Source organism: Apus apus, chromosome Z (assembly GCF_020740795.1).
Source record: "Apus apus isolate bApuApu2 chromosome Z, bApuApu2.pri.cur, whole genome shotgun sequence".
Lineage (NCBI taxonomy): Eukaryota > Metazoa > Chordata > Aves > Apodiformes > Apodidae > Apus > Apus apus.
The window spans coordinates 64690394-64708503 of record NC_067312.1 but is presented as its reverse complement, the minus strand read 5'-3'; the positions used below and the strand labels follow the sequence as shown (position 1 = coordinate 64708503).

The 18110-nt window shown below is 42.4% G+C and overlaps 1 protein-coding gene across 1 annotated transcript in view; it reads left to right on the top strand.

Annotated features, from left to right (window-relative positions):
* NRG1 (neuregulin 1) overlaps positions 1-18110 on the top strand; it is a 283515-nt gene that overhangs the window by 139780 nt on the left and 125625 nt on the right. Inside the window, exons 3-4 of the mRNA XM_051642338.1 lie at positions 5679-5803; positions 16872-16922. Coding sequence (XP_051498298.1) covers positions 5679-5803; positions 16872-16922 — 176 coding nt within the window. The remainder of the gene's footprint in view (positions 1-5678; positions 5804-16871; positions 16923-18110) is intronic.

Genomic DNA, 18110 nt, shown 5'->3' with positions numbered 1-18110 from the left:
GGCCAGTGCCAAAAGATGGTCTGGTGCCTTGTTTCTGCAGGGAAGGAGAAAAAGCTACACAATGTGTTTTCTGCATTGAGACAGGAAAAGGCTTTCACTGTTTGGTGTCTACCTAGTTACTTAGGTTAAAAAGTTTCAGTTGTGACCACTTTGATTAAAGGAAGCTATGAAAATCAGCTTGAACTCTCCTGCTCTCAGTAGGCAGGGCTGCTGTCAGCTGCACGAGGCCATGTCTTCCTTTCATACCAGGCCCAGAGGATTTGGGGTGGGCTTTGAAAGAGATCTTTTCTTACAGGTATCAAATGTCCCCATGCTTTTTGTCAGGCCCCATCTCATTATGCAAAACAGCAGGCAAAATCAAATAGGCGCTTGACCTTCTGGTGTTACCCAGGTTGTGAAAACCAGACGTCCTGCCCTCTTGTGCAGTTTCTTGCGCCAGGGGCGTAAGTTGAAACAAGGAGGGGGGCAGAGCAGCATCACTGCAGCCCCTGTGTGATGGTCACACAGACAGCAGGAAGGAACCTGTGATGTCTTGTTCCAGCATTTGTGAGATGGAGTTGTTCCAGGTGGCAGATAGCCTGGCAAACTGTCTGGACCTATTTGCAGGGCCATATGTCTCTGCCAAAGTTGTGTTTTCAGTCTGTTCTGTAAAGAAAATGTTCAGGTCAGAGATTGGCCATCATCTTCCCCATCAACACAGTGCTGTCTCTGAAGGCAATCAGGATTTTCTCCTCTTATATTTTGGCTGATGCTGACTCACCAAACTCACTGAAGCCCAGGATTTCACCTTCTGGAGCTGGGCTTTGTCAGTTCAGCTTTGAATCAGTAATCCCTTTCTGCCAGCTCCCCTCTTTCTCTTCTCACCCCCCCCACCCCATCTCCCAAAACTTTAAGGAGCTGGCAGAAGGGAAATAGCTAGTAGCTATTGGTTACAGCATGTGTATGGAATATATGAGACCATTTTTGAGGTTCATGTGCCAAAACATGTTTACAGTTGCCCAAAAGGTATAATGAAGGAAGTTAAAGTTGGGCTTTTTTCTGGATAATGGAAATCTAAAGTAGTATGTCCTCACCATAAGTGGGCAGATTACAGGCTTCAACCTGGATTTCACGCTTGAGTGTGGTACCCCAGCCACAAGGGTGTCACTCACTGCTGGAATTTCTCTCTTCTGTTTTTTATTTTTAAAACAGGAATGTCAGTGTGGAACAGAGAAGCCCATCCAGTTAGAGATGTGAAAGTCACTAGGTGTAGAGCTTAAAAAGGGGAAAGACAAGGGATGTTGCTGACATCTGAAGGATTTTCCTTGCCTTTCTGCTCTGAAATTTTAGTTTGAGGACACATAAGTACTTTGTCATTTCTTCCTTTGCTGCTTATGTGTGCTTCCAGGACTGAGTAGATGTGAACAGCTTAAGATGAGATAGATTTTATTTTCATAAATCTAGGACAAGTACATGTTCTAAAGCTAAAGAAAAGTGGGGGAAAAGCAGTGCAAATGAATACATAAAAAGACATGCAGATTACTGTAAACAAAGCCACATTAAAAAGACCCCATCACAAATGAAAGGAATATCAATGATCAAAGAGGTTTTTTCCGCACTTATTTTCTGTGGTTTTTTTCTTGACAGCACATTGGTAAATATTTGTCACGTTTGTATGCTGCCATATTGTTACAACAAGCATTTTAATGTGAAATTTTTACTATTACCAAGTGTGGGAAACAATAACTAGGAAGGCTAGAGTAGTTGTTGAGCTGTCTGGGTTTGATGTCTACTTTAAAGGTCAAATGGCTACATAAAAAGTAGGCTATGCTTCTGAAGAGCCATGGGAATGTAGGATACTGCAGTCTTACTGACTCCTTCAGTCCAAACAGTAGATAATAACACTTTTTACATATTCATAGAAACCTCACAAAGTTTGTAAGTAATGCCCCATGGCCAGAAGTGACTTCTGGTAATGTATTTTGCAAGAAATCACCTTTCTCGTTGTGTCATGGCTGAATAAAACCTGTGCATTGTTGGGAGAAAAATGTTTCTGAGTTCTGGCTATTTAGCTTTATTTTTTTTTAACAAATTGCAAAAATATCTGGAAGAATGATAAGGTGCCAAACTCAGAGATTTAAAATTAAGACCTTAGCATGGCAGGTGGAGTAGGCATGGAAAAGATAATACTGCAGCTTTATGTTTATTGAGTGCAGTTGGCCAGTGTGAATACTTTGGGTTCAAAGGATATGCAGAAGTGGGGCAGATGCTGACTGTGTTTTCCAAGTTTTATAAGAGTTTGAAAAACTCTGTGGTAATGCAGGCTTCCTCAAAACTTAGCCTTCTGAAGGCTGCCTTGCATGCAAAATGAACTCAGGGGATCACTCCTCTAAGCTCTCTAGGATGATTTCAGGGTGATTGATTCAGAGGGCGCAGAGCCCTGACATGTGATGACATGACAGTACTGCAGGTGAATCACGCTGCCTGACCATGCTGCTTCTCATTACACTGAAAAGTCAAGAGAAACTGAATACATTTTAATTTTAATGAAAGGCATTCAAAGCACTCACTTTTTAGCTCAAGTTTGTCATGGAGTATGAGTATGCAGTCAGTGAGTTTCCATTGCTCTTATGATTGATTGATTGATTGGTGTGTCCAAGATCTACACTATCACATTGTGTCAATGGAGATACAGAAGAAATCAGACACCAGACAAGTAAGGGCTTTTCACCTGCTAGCTAGCTTTCCCATGTGGGTCCACTTGAACTGGTAACATTTCACTTCTCTGATTTCAAAACCAGGTGAAACCTACACACTTTTGGTTTGGATGGTGTGCCATACAGTCAAACTCTCTTCCTTACATTACAGACTCCTTTAGCACGGTTGGGTTTTTTGGGCGGAGTGAAGGTTTTTGCCAGTTCACCTAGCTGGTGGCTTGGGATGCAGTAGTGCATGACAAAACTTTGTGTGCAAGTGCCCTGTACCTTGGGCTTCATCCAAGCTTAGCCTGGATATTTGCCCGCAGACAGGCAATTCTGGATGACAGATGGAGGCTGGAAGCAAAATGAATTCAAGCAGTCAGATAACGTGGCCTGGGACTGCATTCTGTGGCTGTATTTCTTTCTCTTTCATGTATGAATACAAGCTCAGCAGTGTCAGAGTGGCAATGAGCTTAAGATACATAGCAGAAGCAAATTTTATAGGAAGAGGCATTTTTTGGTGTAGTATAGTATAGACTGAGAAAAGGATTTGAATACAAAATCCCTTATCAGGGGCTTTAAGTGAGTACTGTCAGAGTACTGTCTCTCACTGGAGAGCTGCTTCATTTACAGCCATTAATGAGTCATATTCTGCTCTGACTGTTTAGAATTCTGTTCTGATACATCTCAATAGTATTCTTAAGGCTATAAATATTCAACTTATTTCTCCTTCTCTCAGAGAGAAAACTCCTTACAAAGTTTTTCTAAAAACGAGTAAATTTGGCTTGGCAGAAATATGGTTGCTTCACCTATGTAATGAAACTTGAAATAATTAAAGGAAGACCCAATTCCTTGCCTTTTCTGTAGGTATCATTTTAAACAAAGAGACTAAAAATAAATGTGCAGTGCAAAGAGTTTCTTCTTCTAAAAGCCAAGAGTGGCACAAAGCTGGTTTGCATCAATATTAGTTAATATCATATGGAGAGGAAAAGACACTGCTGCAGACATACAGTGGGTAGCTAAATAAAAAAGTGATCTAGCTGCAGCTGTGCTTCTTGCTTATCATTAGGTTAAAGTGAGTTCCAAAAAAACTAAGCCTGTTTAAATTGGCTTTTGAAGCACCCCGAGGCTACAACCTGCTCTCCATCTAGAGATATGTCTGCAAGCATGGATGAAAGATGATCTGTGGGATACAGGAAGTGCTGCACATCCACACAAGCTTTTAGGTTGTGTAGTCTACTGCCAGGAGCTCCTGGATAGGCCTTCAACGGACTGTTGCAAAGGCAGGTGTGTAGATGGCTGGCAGGAAGATTAGAAGGACAGCCATTTTTACTGTGGTATAAGTATAGCTGTTAGTCAGGTGCAGAATTCTCTCCCAAAGAGAAAGTAGCTTCTACCTTCTGAACACTTCTGTCAGTGCCTCATTTCTCTCATATATACATGGTTGCCACCAGCCAGTCTGTTCAGTTATGCAGCCCAGTTATTTAATTCAGCACTGGGAACTGGTCTCCTTACATTGCATCAGAACGGAACCTTAACAATCAGATATTCAGTTTTGTACCATTTGAGCAAATCGGTGCAAATTGCCAATCCCAGCTTGGCTGCTTCTCCTTCTTGCAAGCCCAGTGATCTCAAGAAAGCAGCCCTTCTTAATGACATAACGGGAAGCTCTCATAAGAGTTCCTACTAGAGCTGAGGTCTACCTAGCACACTCCTCTCATCCCACAAGGGCCACAGTGGTTACTCCTCAGCAGTAGGACATTGCAGTAGAGGCAGGGAAGGCTGAGCTGCTGATAACAGTGTTAGATAGCAGATGGGATAGTTTACTGTGCTGGAGGGAGGGATGGTTTACAAGGATGTGTTGGAAAGTGCCATTGAACATTTTGGTTGCTCCAGAAGCCCCCCCTGCTACAGCAAGCTTGTTTCTGGGTCTGAACTCAACACTGCTTAATGTATCACAGAAGGGATAAGCAGTTGTGGTTTCTGCATGGGGAGTTTGAAGACATGGCTGTGCTGAAGCAAAGCAACTCCCCAAACATTGCATAGCTCAGCACTCATCACTAGACATGCTGGTGATGATCAGCTTTTAGAGTGCCTTTGCCCCCTGGGGGGCAGTCCTTCATGTTGGAGTAGGCCAACTTAGGGAGCAATGCTCGTGCACTCTACTAAGTGACAGTTCTGTAGATAAATGAGCAGGCTTTGCTATAGGCAAAAATTTACCCAAAGCACTTATTTTAAACAGAAACTAGGAACAGCAATAATATTTATATTTTCCCCAAGCTAGTAATTCTCTGCAGTGTAGGTAATGGGATTATTGCCATCATAGATATGAGTTGGGGACCCCTTGAATGACACCAGAACATGTTCCTTCCAAATTAATGGGTAGGCAGGAGTCCTGCGTTTTAAAATCTAATCTTAAAACCTTGGAGACTGATTAAATTATGTCTCTGAGCCAGGAACAAAATGTAGCTTCATGCAAATTGTGCTCCTGCCCATAATTTTTTGTTAGCACTGGAGAATGATTTACTATTGGGGTTTCAGAGGTTGTTAAACAGAGTAATGTGTCCTAATCTCATGATTATTTAGTCAGATGTTAGAAACTACAGTACTTACTCAGAACTCTGCTACTGGCAATACGAACCTGTAGGAAAGGGTAATCTATTTTAACATTACACCCATCTCCGTGGCATCTGACTAGCCAGAGATTCAGCTGAGAAAGGTTGTTTTTCAGATTTTCTTTAAGAACAAAGACTCTTCTCAAACAGAAAAGCATAAGCAAGTATCTCCATTTGAGTTCGTTAATATGCCTGTTTTCCTGCAGCCTGTAAGAAAGACATCTTTTTTTTTCTTCTCCCTTCTTTCAAACCTGAATAGTGTTAATCTGTCATTAAGAATGAAAGACAAGACAAGACTGTTGAGAGGAAAAAAAAGAATGCATTAGTTGATGCAGTGACTGTTACTCCAGTACAGGATGTTTACATGTTTTTTCTGGTTTCACAGGAAATACTCTGAGCTTCACATTTACAGAGCCACGTTGGCCGACGCTGGGGAATACACATGCAGAGTGAGCAGCAAACTAGGGAATGACAGTACTAAAGCCAGTGTTATCATCACGGACACCAATGGTAAGGCTTGGCTCTTTTATTTTACTGTCACATTCAGAAATACCATATATTAAAGCTGCCACCAAAACAGGGGTCTGGAGAAGGGGAAAGCTTGGCAAGTGAAGTGGACGTAGAGACACTGAAATCTATTAGGTGTGTAAGAAAATTAATCGGGCTGGAGTTGTCTGCTATGTAGTTGAGATGTTTGGTTTTCCTTAACCAGGGAAATGGGATGCCTCGTATGGGTCTCGGGAGAGATCTGCATTTTCTTTGAGACACTTCACAACACAAAGTCTAAGACGTAGTATAAATAGTCAAGATAAGAAGAATAATAATATTCTAATTCCCATAGTACACATGAGTAACAGAGGCTCTATAGGCCTGTGGGGAAGCTTTCATTTAACCTAAAACACATCCTAGTCTGAGCTTCTAAACCTGCACTCCTCTCTTTGTCTTTAATATTTAATATTTGCTTGGCTCTGATTGCCACTGTTTTTACTGTCACAAATGCTGATAGGTTTTCCTGTTCATTTCTAAGATAGTATAGACAAAGGCACTAATGTATTTGAAGGCATATTATTCAAAGGCATGATTGTGATTTGAGTTTTGTAATTCGGGTACTGTGATTTAAATTTATTTCTTGAGGAACAGCTTCTTGTGAGGCAGATAGCATTCAGACTTACTCAAACAATCTAAAATAATTATAGACTGCTATTTTTGCAGGGCCCCTTTCCATTTCATTTACAGGAAGTTCCAGTTGCCTCTGACAGAATTTCGTGGGTGTTTTCGTTGTACACAATTGTTTTAGCAGTACTGTTTCTCCCTGTGAGTGCATTGGAGGCTGCAGTTCAGCTGAAATCTTGTTTCATAAGCATGACACTGACTAATTCAGCTCCAGTAAGTCAAACTCCAGTGTCCAGACAGTTGTGAATTATCAAAGGAACATGCCCTCCTTAGCAAACAAAGCAGAAGTTCAGTGTATTTCTGAGATGGGTTTAAAGATGTTGTTGCAATGGGAGAATAGCAGGGATGCTTTCCTGTTACACATTGTGCTCTGAAACAGGATATTTAAATAAATAGAAAACCAAATGTAAACCTTTGCCAGTGGGATTTGTCTTTGGCTATCTTCTGTTTTGTGCTCATACAGATACTGCTCACCTGAATTTGCGTTGTGTATTTGCTATTCTATTTAATCAACTGAAGAATCTCAAATGCTAAGATTTCATACAAACGGTATGGTATTATAATCACAATCAGGTGTTAGGAGAATGATATAAAACAGCAAGTCTTATCTATCAGAATGTTATTAGGAGAAAAAATGGGTAGGTGTTTCTGTGTAGCTTTGTAAATGCTCTTGGTTTCCATGAACACAAATTTTGGTTGCTCATTAGCTGCTTACATGGAAAGCTCTTACACTGTTTCCAAGACACTGGAGTTTCCAAAACTCAGTTGCAGGAACTGTGCTTGGGCAGTGATACAGATAAATGCAAAAAAAAACAAACAACAAACCTTGGGCATCCTCTATTACTTTCTCACAGAAGGAATGGTGACATGGCTGGGGAGTGCATGTGGAACTCATTCCTATGCTTCATGACATAGATTTTTCAACTTCCTTTGGGCTGTGCTGAATGACAGCAAAACACTCCTGCTGCAGGGATATGGCTGCTTGGTTTTGAATGAAAATGTTTGCAGACAAGCCCTGTTATGTCAATTTATAACTTAATATGTTAGAATCTGTCTAATCTTATTGTGAAATGTAAGTTGTTTAAAACACAGCCATGCATGCAAACTCCCTTGAATGTGAGCAAATGTGAATGCATTCTAAACCTGGCAGCTGGGTCTTGTCTGTAAAGGTCTGAACTGGAACCTCCATAATATCTGAACTGGAACATCTCAGTGATGTTTGATAATCTAGAATCAGGCATGGCAGCATTCACTGGATTAATAGAACAATCGTGCATATTTGGTTGCCATATATACATCTGAATCCCCTCTGCTTATCGTTGCATATAAATTACCAGTAAAATTGTTCCTAATTCTCCTCCTAATGATGAAATTTTCCACCTGGATTTGAGGAACAGCACAGAGAACATCTGGAGACTTAAGACCAATGAATCCCTAAGGCCTCAGAGGGCAACATCTGCTTTGCAAACAGGGACAGACCCCCTGCACAGGTGACCTCCTCACCTCTTCTTCCCCTGCATTCTCTGACCTCTTCCCCTTGCTGGCTTAATGACAGATTTGGGATCCAAACTCGGTAATGAGCCCTGAAGGGCAGTCATTACTCAGGTCGTAGGTATCTGTGTGGTCTTGCACTATTCCTAAGAAAGAGAGTTGCTTTTTTGGGATTGTTTTAATTTGGAGGGGGGGTTGGTGTTGGTGTTTGTTTTGGTTGGTTGGTTTTGGTGGGTTTTTTTGTTTTGTTTTGTTTTTTCTTGTTATTTTTTGTTTTGGTTTGAGTTTTGGGTTTTTTTGTGGTGTTTTGGTGGCTTTTGTTTTTTGTTGTTGGTGGAGTTTTTTGTTTGTTTGGGGTTTTTTGTTGTTATTTGTTTGCTTTTTTAAAAAAGCAGCATACAGCCAAAGGGCTTTTGCAAAAGACCTTGGGGTGGAGCCCAGGAGCCCCTGTAGAAGTCTAGTGTGTGGACGTTTGAGAGGACTGAACTTCTCAAGATAGGCAGAGAGGTTGCTTCCTTCCACCTCCAGCACATAGGGTGACAGTGGAGTAAAGAAAGATGTGTCAGAGGGCCTGACTTTCTTGTGGTCATACTGTCCTGCTCTGCTATGTGAGCCATAATTTTAACTATGATCCCTAATTTAATGACCTCACGTTGTCATGTTTGTTGTTTGTTTCCTGTTCTCTGCAAACTGTGTCCTCCTATTCCTTTATGCTGGGTGTTTTAAGACTGAGGGTAGATAAGGTAGTGACATGTCTGGGCATGAGGTTATTTTTCTGTCCACTAAAAGATTAGTGCTTTTCAGTATAAAAATCTTGAGTTTAATTCCCTAGAATTTTGTCAAACTTTAACTATTTAGTTGAAAGTTTTTTTGCTGGTGTATGCCATGAAAGAGAACCCTAGGGCCAGATCAAAGGTCTATGTAGCATGATGCCTTGTCTCTACATCAACTAGCAGTGGGCGTTAGGAAAACTCACATGAAGAACAATGCAAGTGTATTGGATTTTTTTCCCCAAGAACAGAAAAAGCAACACCCTTACCACTAAAGTCACAAGTCTGAAAACTGCTAATTTCAGTTCCCTGCTCCAATGTATAGAAAAAATTCTCAATAAAACAATTGTAAAAATGTACTTGCTGTTTTCAGTGAGCAAAGAGCTTTATTTTTCCCTTATCTCATTCCCAGAATGAGTAATATGATAAAATTTTCTGTCTTAATTAGTAATAGTTAATGCAATAGTAACTCCTGACTTTATTGCTGTTACTGTTACCAACATTGGTGTTACTTGAAACTGCCAAATTTGCTCTTGTTCAAGATTTTGCTACACACAAATGCACATACAACTGTGTTAACATGCACATACTGTATAAACCTACAGAAACTTTTAAGTTTTCTTATTTTTAGTGAAAGAAACATGAAGGCTTGTCTATAGAGCCATGTGTGTGGATTTAAAATGCAACAAATACAAAAATAGGTTAAAAAATACTATCTTTTACTGGTCTTAATAGCAAGCACTGGGAGCTGTTCTATTCTCTTTGAAATTTATTTTAACTTATCCACAGGATATGAGCTTCCTTCTTATTTTCATTCACTCCTATTCATGTGTGCTCCCCTAAGAAAGATTGTAATTGAGGTCAGAATAGAGGCATGAAGTTCTCCTGGAGTTGTATAAATATTGCACAAATTTGCTAATGCAATAGTAAGTGCTTTTTTTGCTTTAATTTGTCACTCTGGCCAGGCAAAATTCTTGCAGTAGATTGCTATGCTTAATAAATAGCACTGAAAGAATACTTCATACCACAGCCAAAGCTTTCAATTTCATGTTTGAAAACTTGCTCACAAACCCCCTTATTTAGACAACTAGGTAAATGACCTTTTTTCCTAAAGCATTGAGCATGCCATAGCTGAATGTGGTGCCAGTCTTTTCCATTTAAACATGTTGACCTACATCTTCTTCCTCTCTAAGGATGTTTGCTGTGCCCAGCATGGCTCAGGTTGCAAAAGGGTAGGTTCCTGTAGGTATTTCAGAAGTTAGTCTGTGGTGCTGGATAGCTGCTGGGTTGTGGGCAGGGTGCTGTGTGAGTGCTCATCCTGCACATCTGTGCAAAGTGAATTGAGGTAGTTTGCATCATCCTTTGGGGTTGTTGGGACAACTTTGCCTGAATTGCAGTGAACAGAAGTGCTCAGGTGATCTCTTCATGTAGCTCAACTGTAGCAGAGATAAGACTTGGTGAATTCATTTGCTACAGTCAGTGGCCCATGCAAGCTTCTGGTTTTGTGCCTGTGGGACATGCAGTGGTGCTAAAAGCTGTGCCGAAAGCTCTGAGTTGTACAGTAGTCAGTAAGAATCTGATACTCACGACTCATTAAATTAACTTGGTGTTCCTCTTCTGAAGGTAGCCGTCTTCAAGATGATACCAGAGAAATACGTAAATAAAAACAACATCTTGCAACTAGCACCCGTAGAGCCTGTGGCCAACTATGAAGTATTTTGAATGTAATAAGTACTCTCTCATACCCCTATACATACATTAATCTGTCTGAGACTTGATTAAGGTGAGAGATCAGTGTATGTCTTTTCTCGCCAGCATAGTTACCGGTCACCTGGGCCATATTTTGTTTTTAACTGCCTGGTGTAATGGATCATATTCTCAGCCAGTGCAGATTAGCATGGCTGGACCAACGTCAATTATATGGGCCTCCATATACAAAGAAATGTGTCCATCACTCAGTTTGGCATAGCAGTTCCCCTAGGAGCAGCTTTGAACCTCTCCTTGCAATTTTACGTATTTAAATTAAGGATGGTGTTCTTTTAATATGATTCAATGCTGCCATTTCTTGGAGGACCAGGGAAAAAAGTTAAAAAGCACAGCAGTTTTAAGAAACAGAAGGTCAGTTTATCCATTGGATCTCTCTGCATCCTTGACTACATGTGCCTGCTACCTCTGAGGTTTCAGACTATGGCCTTAGACACCTTCTGCACACCTGCTCCCTACTCTGCCACCTGTAGACCAAGTGACAGAGGCCTCTGATAGTCTGCTTTTCTAAAGGTATTTGCTAGCTTGTGTCATTCTTCATGTAGTTCAGAGTATGTCAGCTGAATAGCACAATCAATGCAAAAGGCTTAAGCCTTCACTGCCAGAAATTAAACCTCAGGATGACAGAAAGCTTCTCTGCAGCTCCACCTGTGATGTTCCTAGTGTTTGAATCCTCCTCTGAGCCAAGGTTGTTGTCTCTGTCAGGGTCCTCAGAGCCACCCTCAAAGTCTGAATCAAAATACATGAATTCAACCAAATATTTTCAGTTTGTTCAATCAGGCTTTTTGTGTTAGGTCTTTGCCAAACTAACTGGGGGCAAAAAAAGAGCTATGAGGGCATGCAGAGGTGTCTTCATAGCAGTAGCTGTAGGGCTGTTAGATGTTTGGTTATCCCTGGAGAAAAGGTCTCTCCTGTGGACCACCTCCTGCCTTAGAGGCATTTCAGCAGAGCGTGTTGCCCAGGACCTGAGTTTTCTCCTCTCAGCAGCCCCAACAAAGCTCCCTACCTAGAAGGATGGATGAAGATATCAAGCTCAGCAATGTAGTGCATTGCTGTGAGTCCTGTGGAGGTTGAGGGGGCTCTTTTCTGCCTTGCCAGAGGAGACAGCAGAGGATAGAGCTGGCCAGAGTAGTAAAGAGAGGAGTCTTCAGGACTGCAGGGACCTTTGCCTTAAAGCATCCCCAAACACGCAGCTTTTGTCCATCCTTCATTTTACATAAGAAAGCTGTAGCACAAACATATCCAGTTTTAGGAAACAGTGCTTCACCAAAACTTAGTGCTTCTGGAATTGCCAGGGGACAGAAGTGGATTGAGCATCTGAGGTAGCTGCTCCTTGTGGGGACTTAAACATGGCAATGAAGACAGGGCTTCAGGCTGCTGTCTCCATATCTTAGCACACTGCAGCAAAAACTGCAAGTATAATGTCTGAAACATGCTTCCAGCTCTCCCACTTCAGGCAAGTATTGATGGCCCCCTACAAGCAGCCTCTTTTCTCTCTGCTTCTTGTGTTCAGATGGCTTAAGTTGTGGATCCATGCTGCTCTTCTTGGGTGGAGTAAAATGTCTCTCTTACCGTTGTGGTGTACTGTCCTCAGTAAGCAATACACACAAATTTTGTGTCTTCCAAATGTTAGCATCCACTGCACCTTTCAGGCATGGGAGGGAATATATCTCTGGCTGTATTTTCCACTAGTAGGGAAGGTTCTTGCCAGCATTCTGACACAGCTGGGCTGGGGAGGTGGCAGTAAGAATACTTCATCAAGCTCAGCATGGGCACTAAATGAAATGTGATTTCTTTAACAGTGAAAGAAAAATTTTCTCCAGTTGTGCCAGATGCTGAGCTACACATCTGTCAGACCTGTTCTGTCTCCTGTTATGACAAAGAAAGGTTAATTGCTCCAGCAACTCAGCTGCACAACAGCAAACTGCCTCCATACCTGAAAAGCAGTCCTGAAAGCTGCCTGGCTGTAGGCCACTGTGTTCCAAGACCTAGCGCAAAGGTTTTTACCTTAAAAATTTATCTTATGGTACTCATTTCCATGCCACACATCACTGGGTATTACGGAAATGCTGCATAACATGTTCTCTCACATCAGTCAGCTGCAACTGAGACATATTGCCCAGGCAAACAAGGTATTTGCTAAAGAAAATTGAACCAAAATGTAAAAAACCCCACAAATACAGAAGAAGAGCTAGCAAGTATGAAATTAAAGTAGGACCTCAACATTGAAGTTTAATGAGAGAGATGTTGAAGACAGTTGGGTAGAGTTGTGTGTCTGATAAAGCTTCTGTGGACTCTGACGACAGTGAGTAGAGGGCCACCTGATCTAGAATCACAGAACAGAGTGAAAACATTCCTAAGTTGCCTTTCCCTTAAATCTCTGATGAGGCTTTTTCTAAATTCTTTTTGTTCAAACTACTAGAGAATTCTTGTTGTGCCTTGGGGATTCAAGGCAAGACTTCTTCCCTGGCATTTGTGGCTCTTCTCCACCTTTGCAGTTGAAATTTCTGCAGCCATATGGGACTGCACCACTATGATACTGAAAAGTGTTTTGAGAGCTTGAAGAAGGCCAAGATGGTTGACACATACAACTGAAGGGCAATTTGCTCACACCTAGGAAATTGCACACAGCTGTGGCTTGCAGGGACAGCAGCACATGGACAGATGGATGGTGTCATTGGAACAACATCTCTGTACAAGTCCGTGAAGCCTAAACAAAGGCTTTCTCCTCTCTGCATTCTGCCAGGCATTAGCAGGGATCTAATCATGACAGCATCATCCCCCGCAGTCGTCAGCCAGTTCATCAAGTGGGTGCGAGTCCATGTCAGTATGTCACTAGCAGAAGTATATCTCTGTAGGACCAAGTGTGGAAGAGCAACTTTTCACATCTCTTCAGCAGAGCAACTGTATGATTTCCATCACAGAGCCCCCAGCAGTCATCCCATGGGGGACTGATTTGCATGTGTGACTTAGAAGATTTCCCTGAAGCAGCAAGCGATGTTATTGGATATACTTCCCAACAATTCAAGTGATATTAACAGGGACACATCTTTGCAAAATTTAACTGCCTACAAGCATAAGGAGAGAATATGTACGCTGATGCCTTCCAGAAGAAGAGCCATCTGCATGGTTTCTTCTGTTGCCACTGATCAGTTATTCCCAGCGGAGAATGAGAGATTGAACAACGGGCTTCTTTCAGAAGAAACAGGCTTTTTTCTTCAGTTCTACTAGTACACACCATGAATTTTCATTTTTTTTCCCAAAAGGAGACTTTTGCAAGTTGGTGTCTGATCGCAGCCTCTGACCACTGAAGCAAAATTTAAGCTTGCTTCTTTGAGCAGCTTTTTCCCCTTTACCTTGTCCATTCTTGGAGCTGAATGCTGTTAGAGGACCGTCTGACTCCACGTTATAACTTCTTGTTGCCTCTTGTGTTTTCCAGAGAGCACCAGCAAGATACCAGTATCAACAGAAGGGACAAAAACTTCTTCACGTAAGTTGAATTAACAGAGTCTTTCTATCTCTATTTCTTCTTGAAACTGCTTCTGCACCTCTAAAACAGCTCCCTCTTAGCAGAAAACAATTTTCCTGCATCCTTTTCAGTACCTGCATATCACCTTCGATACCGGAGCTACTTCAGGGACTGAGAAACTAATGAAGAAGGGTTAAGAATACTTTACAGGATCCTGGAGCTGTGCTGAGGATGCTAACTTGTCCTGCAGTTGTCAGCCTGCAGCGGCCCAAGTGAAAAAGTATTTTAGTTTTTTGGAACTGTGTTTTGAAGAAGCACTTGTTGCTTCTGTTCCTATAAATGCTAGCAGCTGCATGTGAATTTGCAGACTTTCTAGACATGTTAATGTTTCCTCCAGAAAGTCCATTACTCAGACTGCCTTGTTTTTTAGGGCTCTACATACAATTTCTGATGGCTCTGAGGGGTCCATGAATGTAGACAGGTAGCTCACTGTCAGTAGTTTAACCACTTTTGAAGCTGCCTTGGCATACTAGGAGCCTTCTCCAAATGGTTTCCTTCCAGCTGGTGGAATTTTGCTTTCAGCATCCTGCCTGCAGTTACAGATTGCATGCCTCCAGAGTTACTCCTGGAACTGACCCCAGTGAGAAATCACTTTCATTAACTATTAGAGCTACTTTATATATGGCCACAATATGAGCAGTTGCCTCTACTGCTGAGTTTGCCTGAGGGAGCTGTGGATAGGCATGTGTAAGCTGAGCATCCCAAGGATTTACAAGATGCACGTATCCTGCTTGGCAGAGAGACTGGGGTCCTGCTAGCTTTTTTGAGAAAGCTATGTCTGGCAGAGACAGGTTTTAGTGTAAGATGACAGTGTTTGTAGGCTACATCAAGGAAAACAGTATGGTTGCCAAATTTTGCATTTAGCATGCCTGCAGCCTTTCCTTTGATGCATCTGCGTGTGTGGCGACCTACTTCTGAAATCTTGGCACTGCTGCCTGACAGAAGAGCCATTGGATGAGCCCATATTCTTTCATGTTCTCAGTGGGGCCTGTCACTGGTGCTTCACTGGGTATGTATGAGACCACATAGCTAATAGCAAGCGTCCTGTAACCATTGGAACCATTTTTGTTCAAAAGAGGTGACACGCTGGTCACTGACTCCACTGGGCTTGCCTTGCTTTCTCCCTCCTGTAGCAAGAATGCAGTCCCTGCACTTTGCTCCCTTCTTTCCCATGAACTAAATTTCTTGTTCTTAGTGGTCTCTTTTGCTGCTTATGTCATGGTCAGTGCCTGCTGATACAGTACTGTTCTCTTTACTGCTATTGTGCCACTGGAGAGGATGAGGCTGGGATGTTCAAAAGGTTGGCTGCATTCCTGAGGAATTGCTGCACTGGCAGATTTCATGCCAAGCAGCACATCATGCTGTTGTCCTGAAGGAAAGCAGAAAGCATTGCATTCAGTGGCTGCTTTTTGAGGTCTTCTTATAGAGCTCTGAGGGGGGTTGCTATGCAGCTGGAGCAGAAACCCTCTCAGTCCTGAACCCAGCTAGGTGCCATTTTTCCACTCTTCTCACCCAGCCCTGGGTCCAGGCCATGTCAGCTTTCTCTGCCACTACAGTGGTCTCCTGCTGACCGATGGAATCTGGGGGTTTGGGCACTACTGATTTTTTTCCATACCTTGCAAATACAAATAAGTTATTACTGTGTTGCTTCTTTAATTAGAGATAGGCTGTTGTGAGATGCTGGTTTTAACTCACCAGGAGCTAGGTCTCTTGTACTGTTGCTACAGTTACTTGGTGATAGGAGGACTTACAGAGTGGTCCTAGATTTCAAGCGTGGTTTTACTCTGCCTAAAAACTTACTCTTTTAGGTGTCAGATTGATCTTTTCTGCCTGACATGACAGTTTGTTCAGTGTTTCACCATAGAGCATGCAGTACACCTGACCTGCTCCCTAGGATGCACAGGCTGGTTGCCAGCCACCCTGACTTCCTTCATCCCTCTCCACAGTGGCACGTCACCTTAGGCAAAGTGCCCTCTCTCTGCAAACTCTTCTACCAGCTGATGGTACTATTGAATTCTCTGCTCATGCATGACATTGTATGTTTTGTTTGGCTCTAAGGCAGTCAAAGCCCATGCAGCGACTTAAATACATTGCTCTGGTTTGCTGAGTGGTCCCGGAAGTCCAGACCTAGCTTCAGGCTAGCTTGCTTCTTCCATTAACTTTTCTGAGTGCTTCCTTTGTGTGACTTGTGTTGCAGTCCATTTCCTTCAGCTGTTCTACAAGATTGTTTGCCATCTTGGAAATGCTTCTTTCTTCTTTCTTTGCAACCACTTTGGGGCTGGCGCTATATCCCATTTTGGTCTGGAACATGTTCTGCTCTCCCTACCAGCTACAGCTGTCTGCAGAGGTGGTGGCATTCATGGACCCTGCTCGCTTTGAAGCCACAGAGGTCCTTAGCCATACTTGTAATAAACCTGGAGGCCTGACTGTTCATTTGGAGTTATGAGAAAATAATATAAGGAACTATTGTTTCCCCCATCAGCATGGGGAGCTTCAAGACCCACTGTTTTCCACTTTGTTCTGATGCTACCACAAACAGTTGATAACTTAGCTCTCTTTTTGCCAGTTTTCCCCGGGCCTTCCCTCCCAGGGCTATGGAGCATTTTTGCTGTAATTGATTATTCACAGTGTGCCTAGGACATGCTGTACCAGCTTTGAAGTTCTTTGCTTTCTTGAGTATCTCTCAATTTCTTCTCTACTTTAGTGGGTTTCTGATTACTGAAAAAAAAAAAAGAAAAAAAAAGTATTAAAAAGAGAGCTCTACTGGGGGAAGATGTTCAGGCTCCTCCCCTAGAACAGTGTAGCTGTGGCTGCATTCTTACAACTTTGTTGTTACTTCTGTATGTTGCAGAACCCATGCTTAGGATACAAGCTTCAACAGAAGGAACAAACACTTCCTCCTGTAAGTATATACAAGCTGTTTAAATTATTGCTGGCAAAACTCTGAAGTACATTCGTCACTCTAGTGCTCAGAAAAATACGTGCTTCTGGCTAGCTCTACAATATGGGGTTGGGAGTGACTGGGTTAGATTCTGGCAATACAGACACAGTTATTATTTATTTTATAAATCATAACTCCCAGAGCCATGTGCTTTGTGTATTGAGCGCTAAACACCTTCCTTCAGGAAGGTCAAAGCACACATTTGCTCATAGCAAAGGAGAAGGAAACTACTCCATTGTTTCCTATCTGGAATTCCCTCTCCTGCCCTCCTGAGGCAGTGTGTGGCTTCAAACATTGTCTCCTCTGCCTCCACAGTTCCTCCTGGCCCTAGGGTAGCTGGAACATCCTGAGGTCCAGACATGCCCAGCTGCAGTGCATTTCCCTTCGTCCCTATGGCAGCTGTTGCATGTTAAAATGTCCTGCTGCCCTTGGGAAGAGGACGAGGAAGGTTGAGGACATATTTTTGTGTATCTTGCCTCCACTGGGACAGAGGACCAGAAATGGCTTCCCTTGCTGGGGAGGAGAGGTTGTCTCTCTGCTCAGCTCAGGAGCTGAGTGGGAGCTGTGGGGTACCAGTGAGGGAGGTGACTCTTTTCTTTCTCTGTAGTGAAGCTCCTCAGGGAAGCATGCTCTACAGCCATAATCCTGTGTGCTTTTGCCCCTGAGAACCGTTTGGTAGAGCCTTAAAGCTCTTTATTAGGCCCAGATCCACCATTTACCCAGCCTGGTTTTAGCAGTCTGGAAGGACACTTCACACAACCAAAGTCAGCAGGGTTGCAGGGTTAGGGCACTGACCATTTTCTACAGCACTAAGGATTGATTGCTGCCAGGAACAGGCTGGCACGTGAGACCAGCAGTTCAATCCACCTTGATAGTTCCAGTGTTGCTATATGCCGTGTGCTCTATAAAAAAAAAAAAAATAGACACAGATGCCCTTACCTCAGATCTAAGAGCTACTGTAGCAGCACAATGGGTACCGGTCAAAGCCAAATCTCCACACACAGCATTCTGAACATTTTTCACAATTTATATGAGATACAAAAGATTTCTTTTTTGTAGATTTTCCTAGCTACTAGACTGATTAGTGTTTTAAGTGTCTGTTGAAGGGATTTTAGAAATTTGATAGGTTAATTTATAAGATCAAAGAGC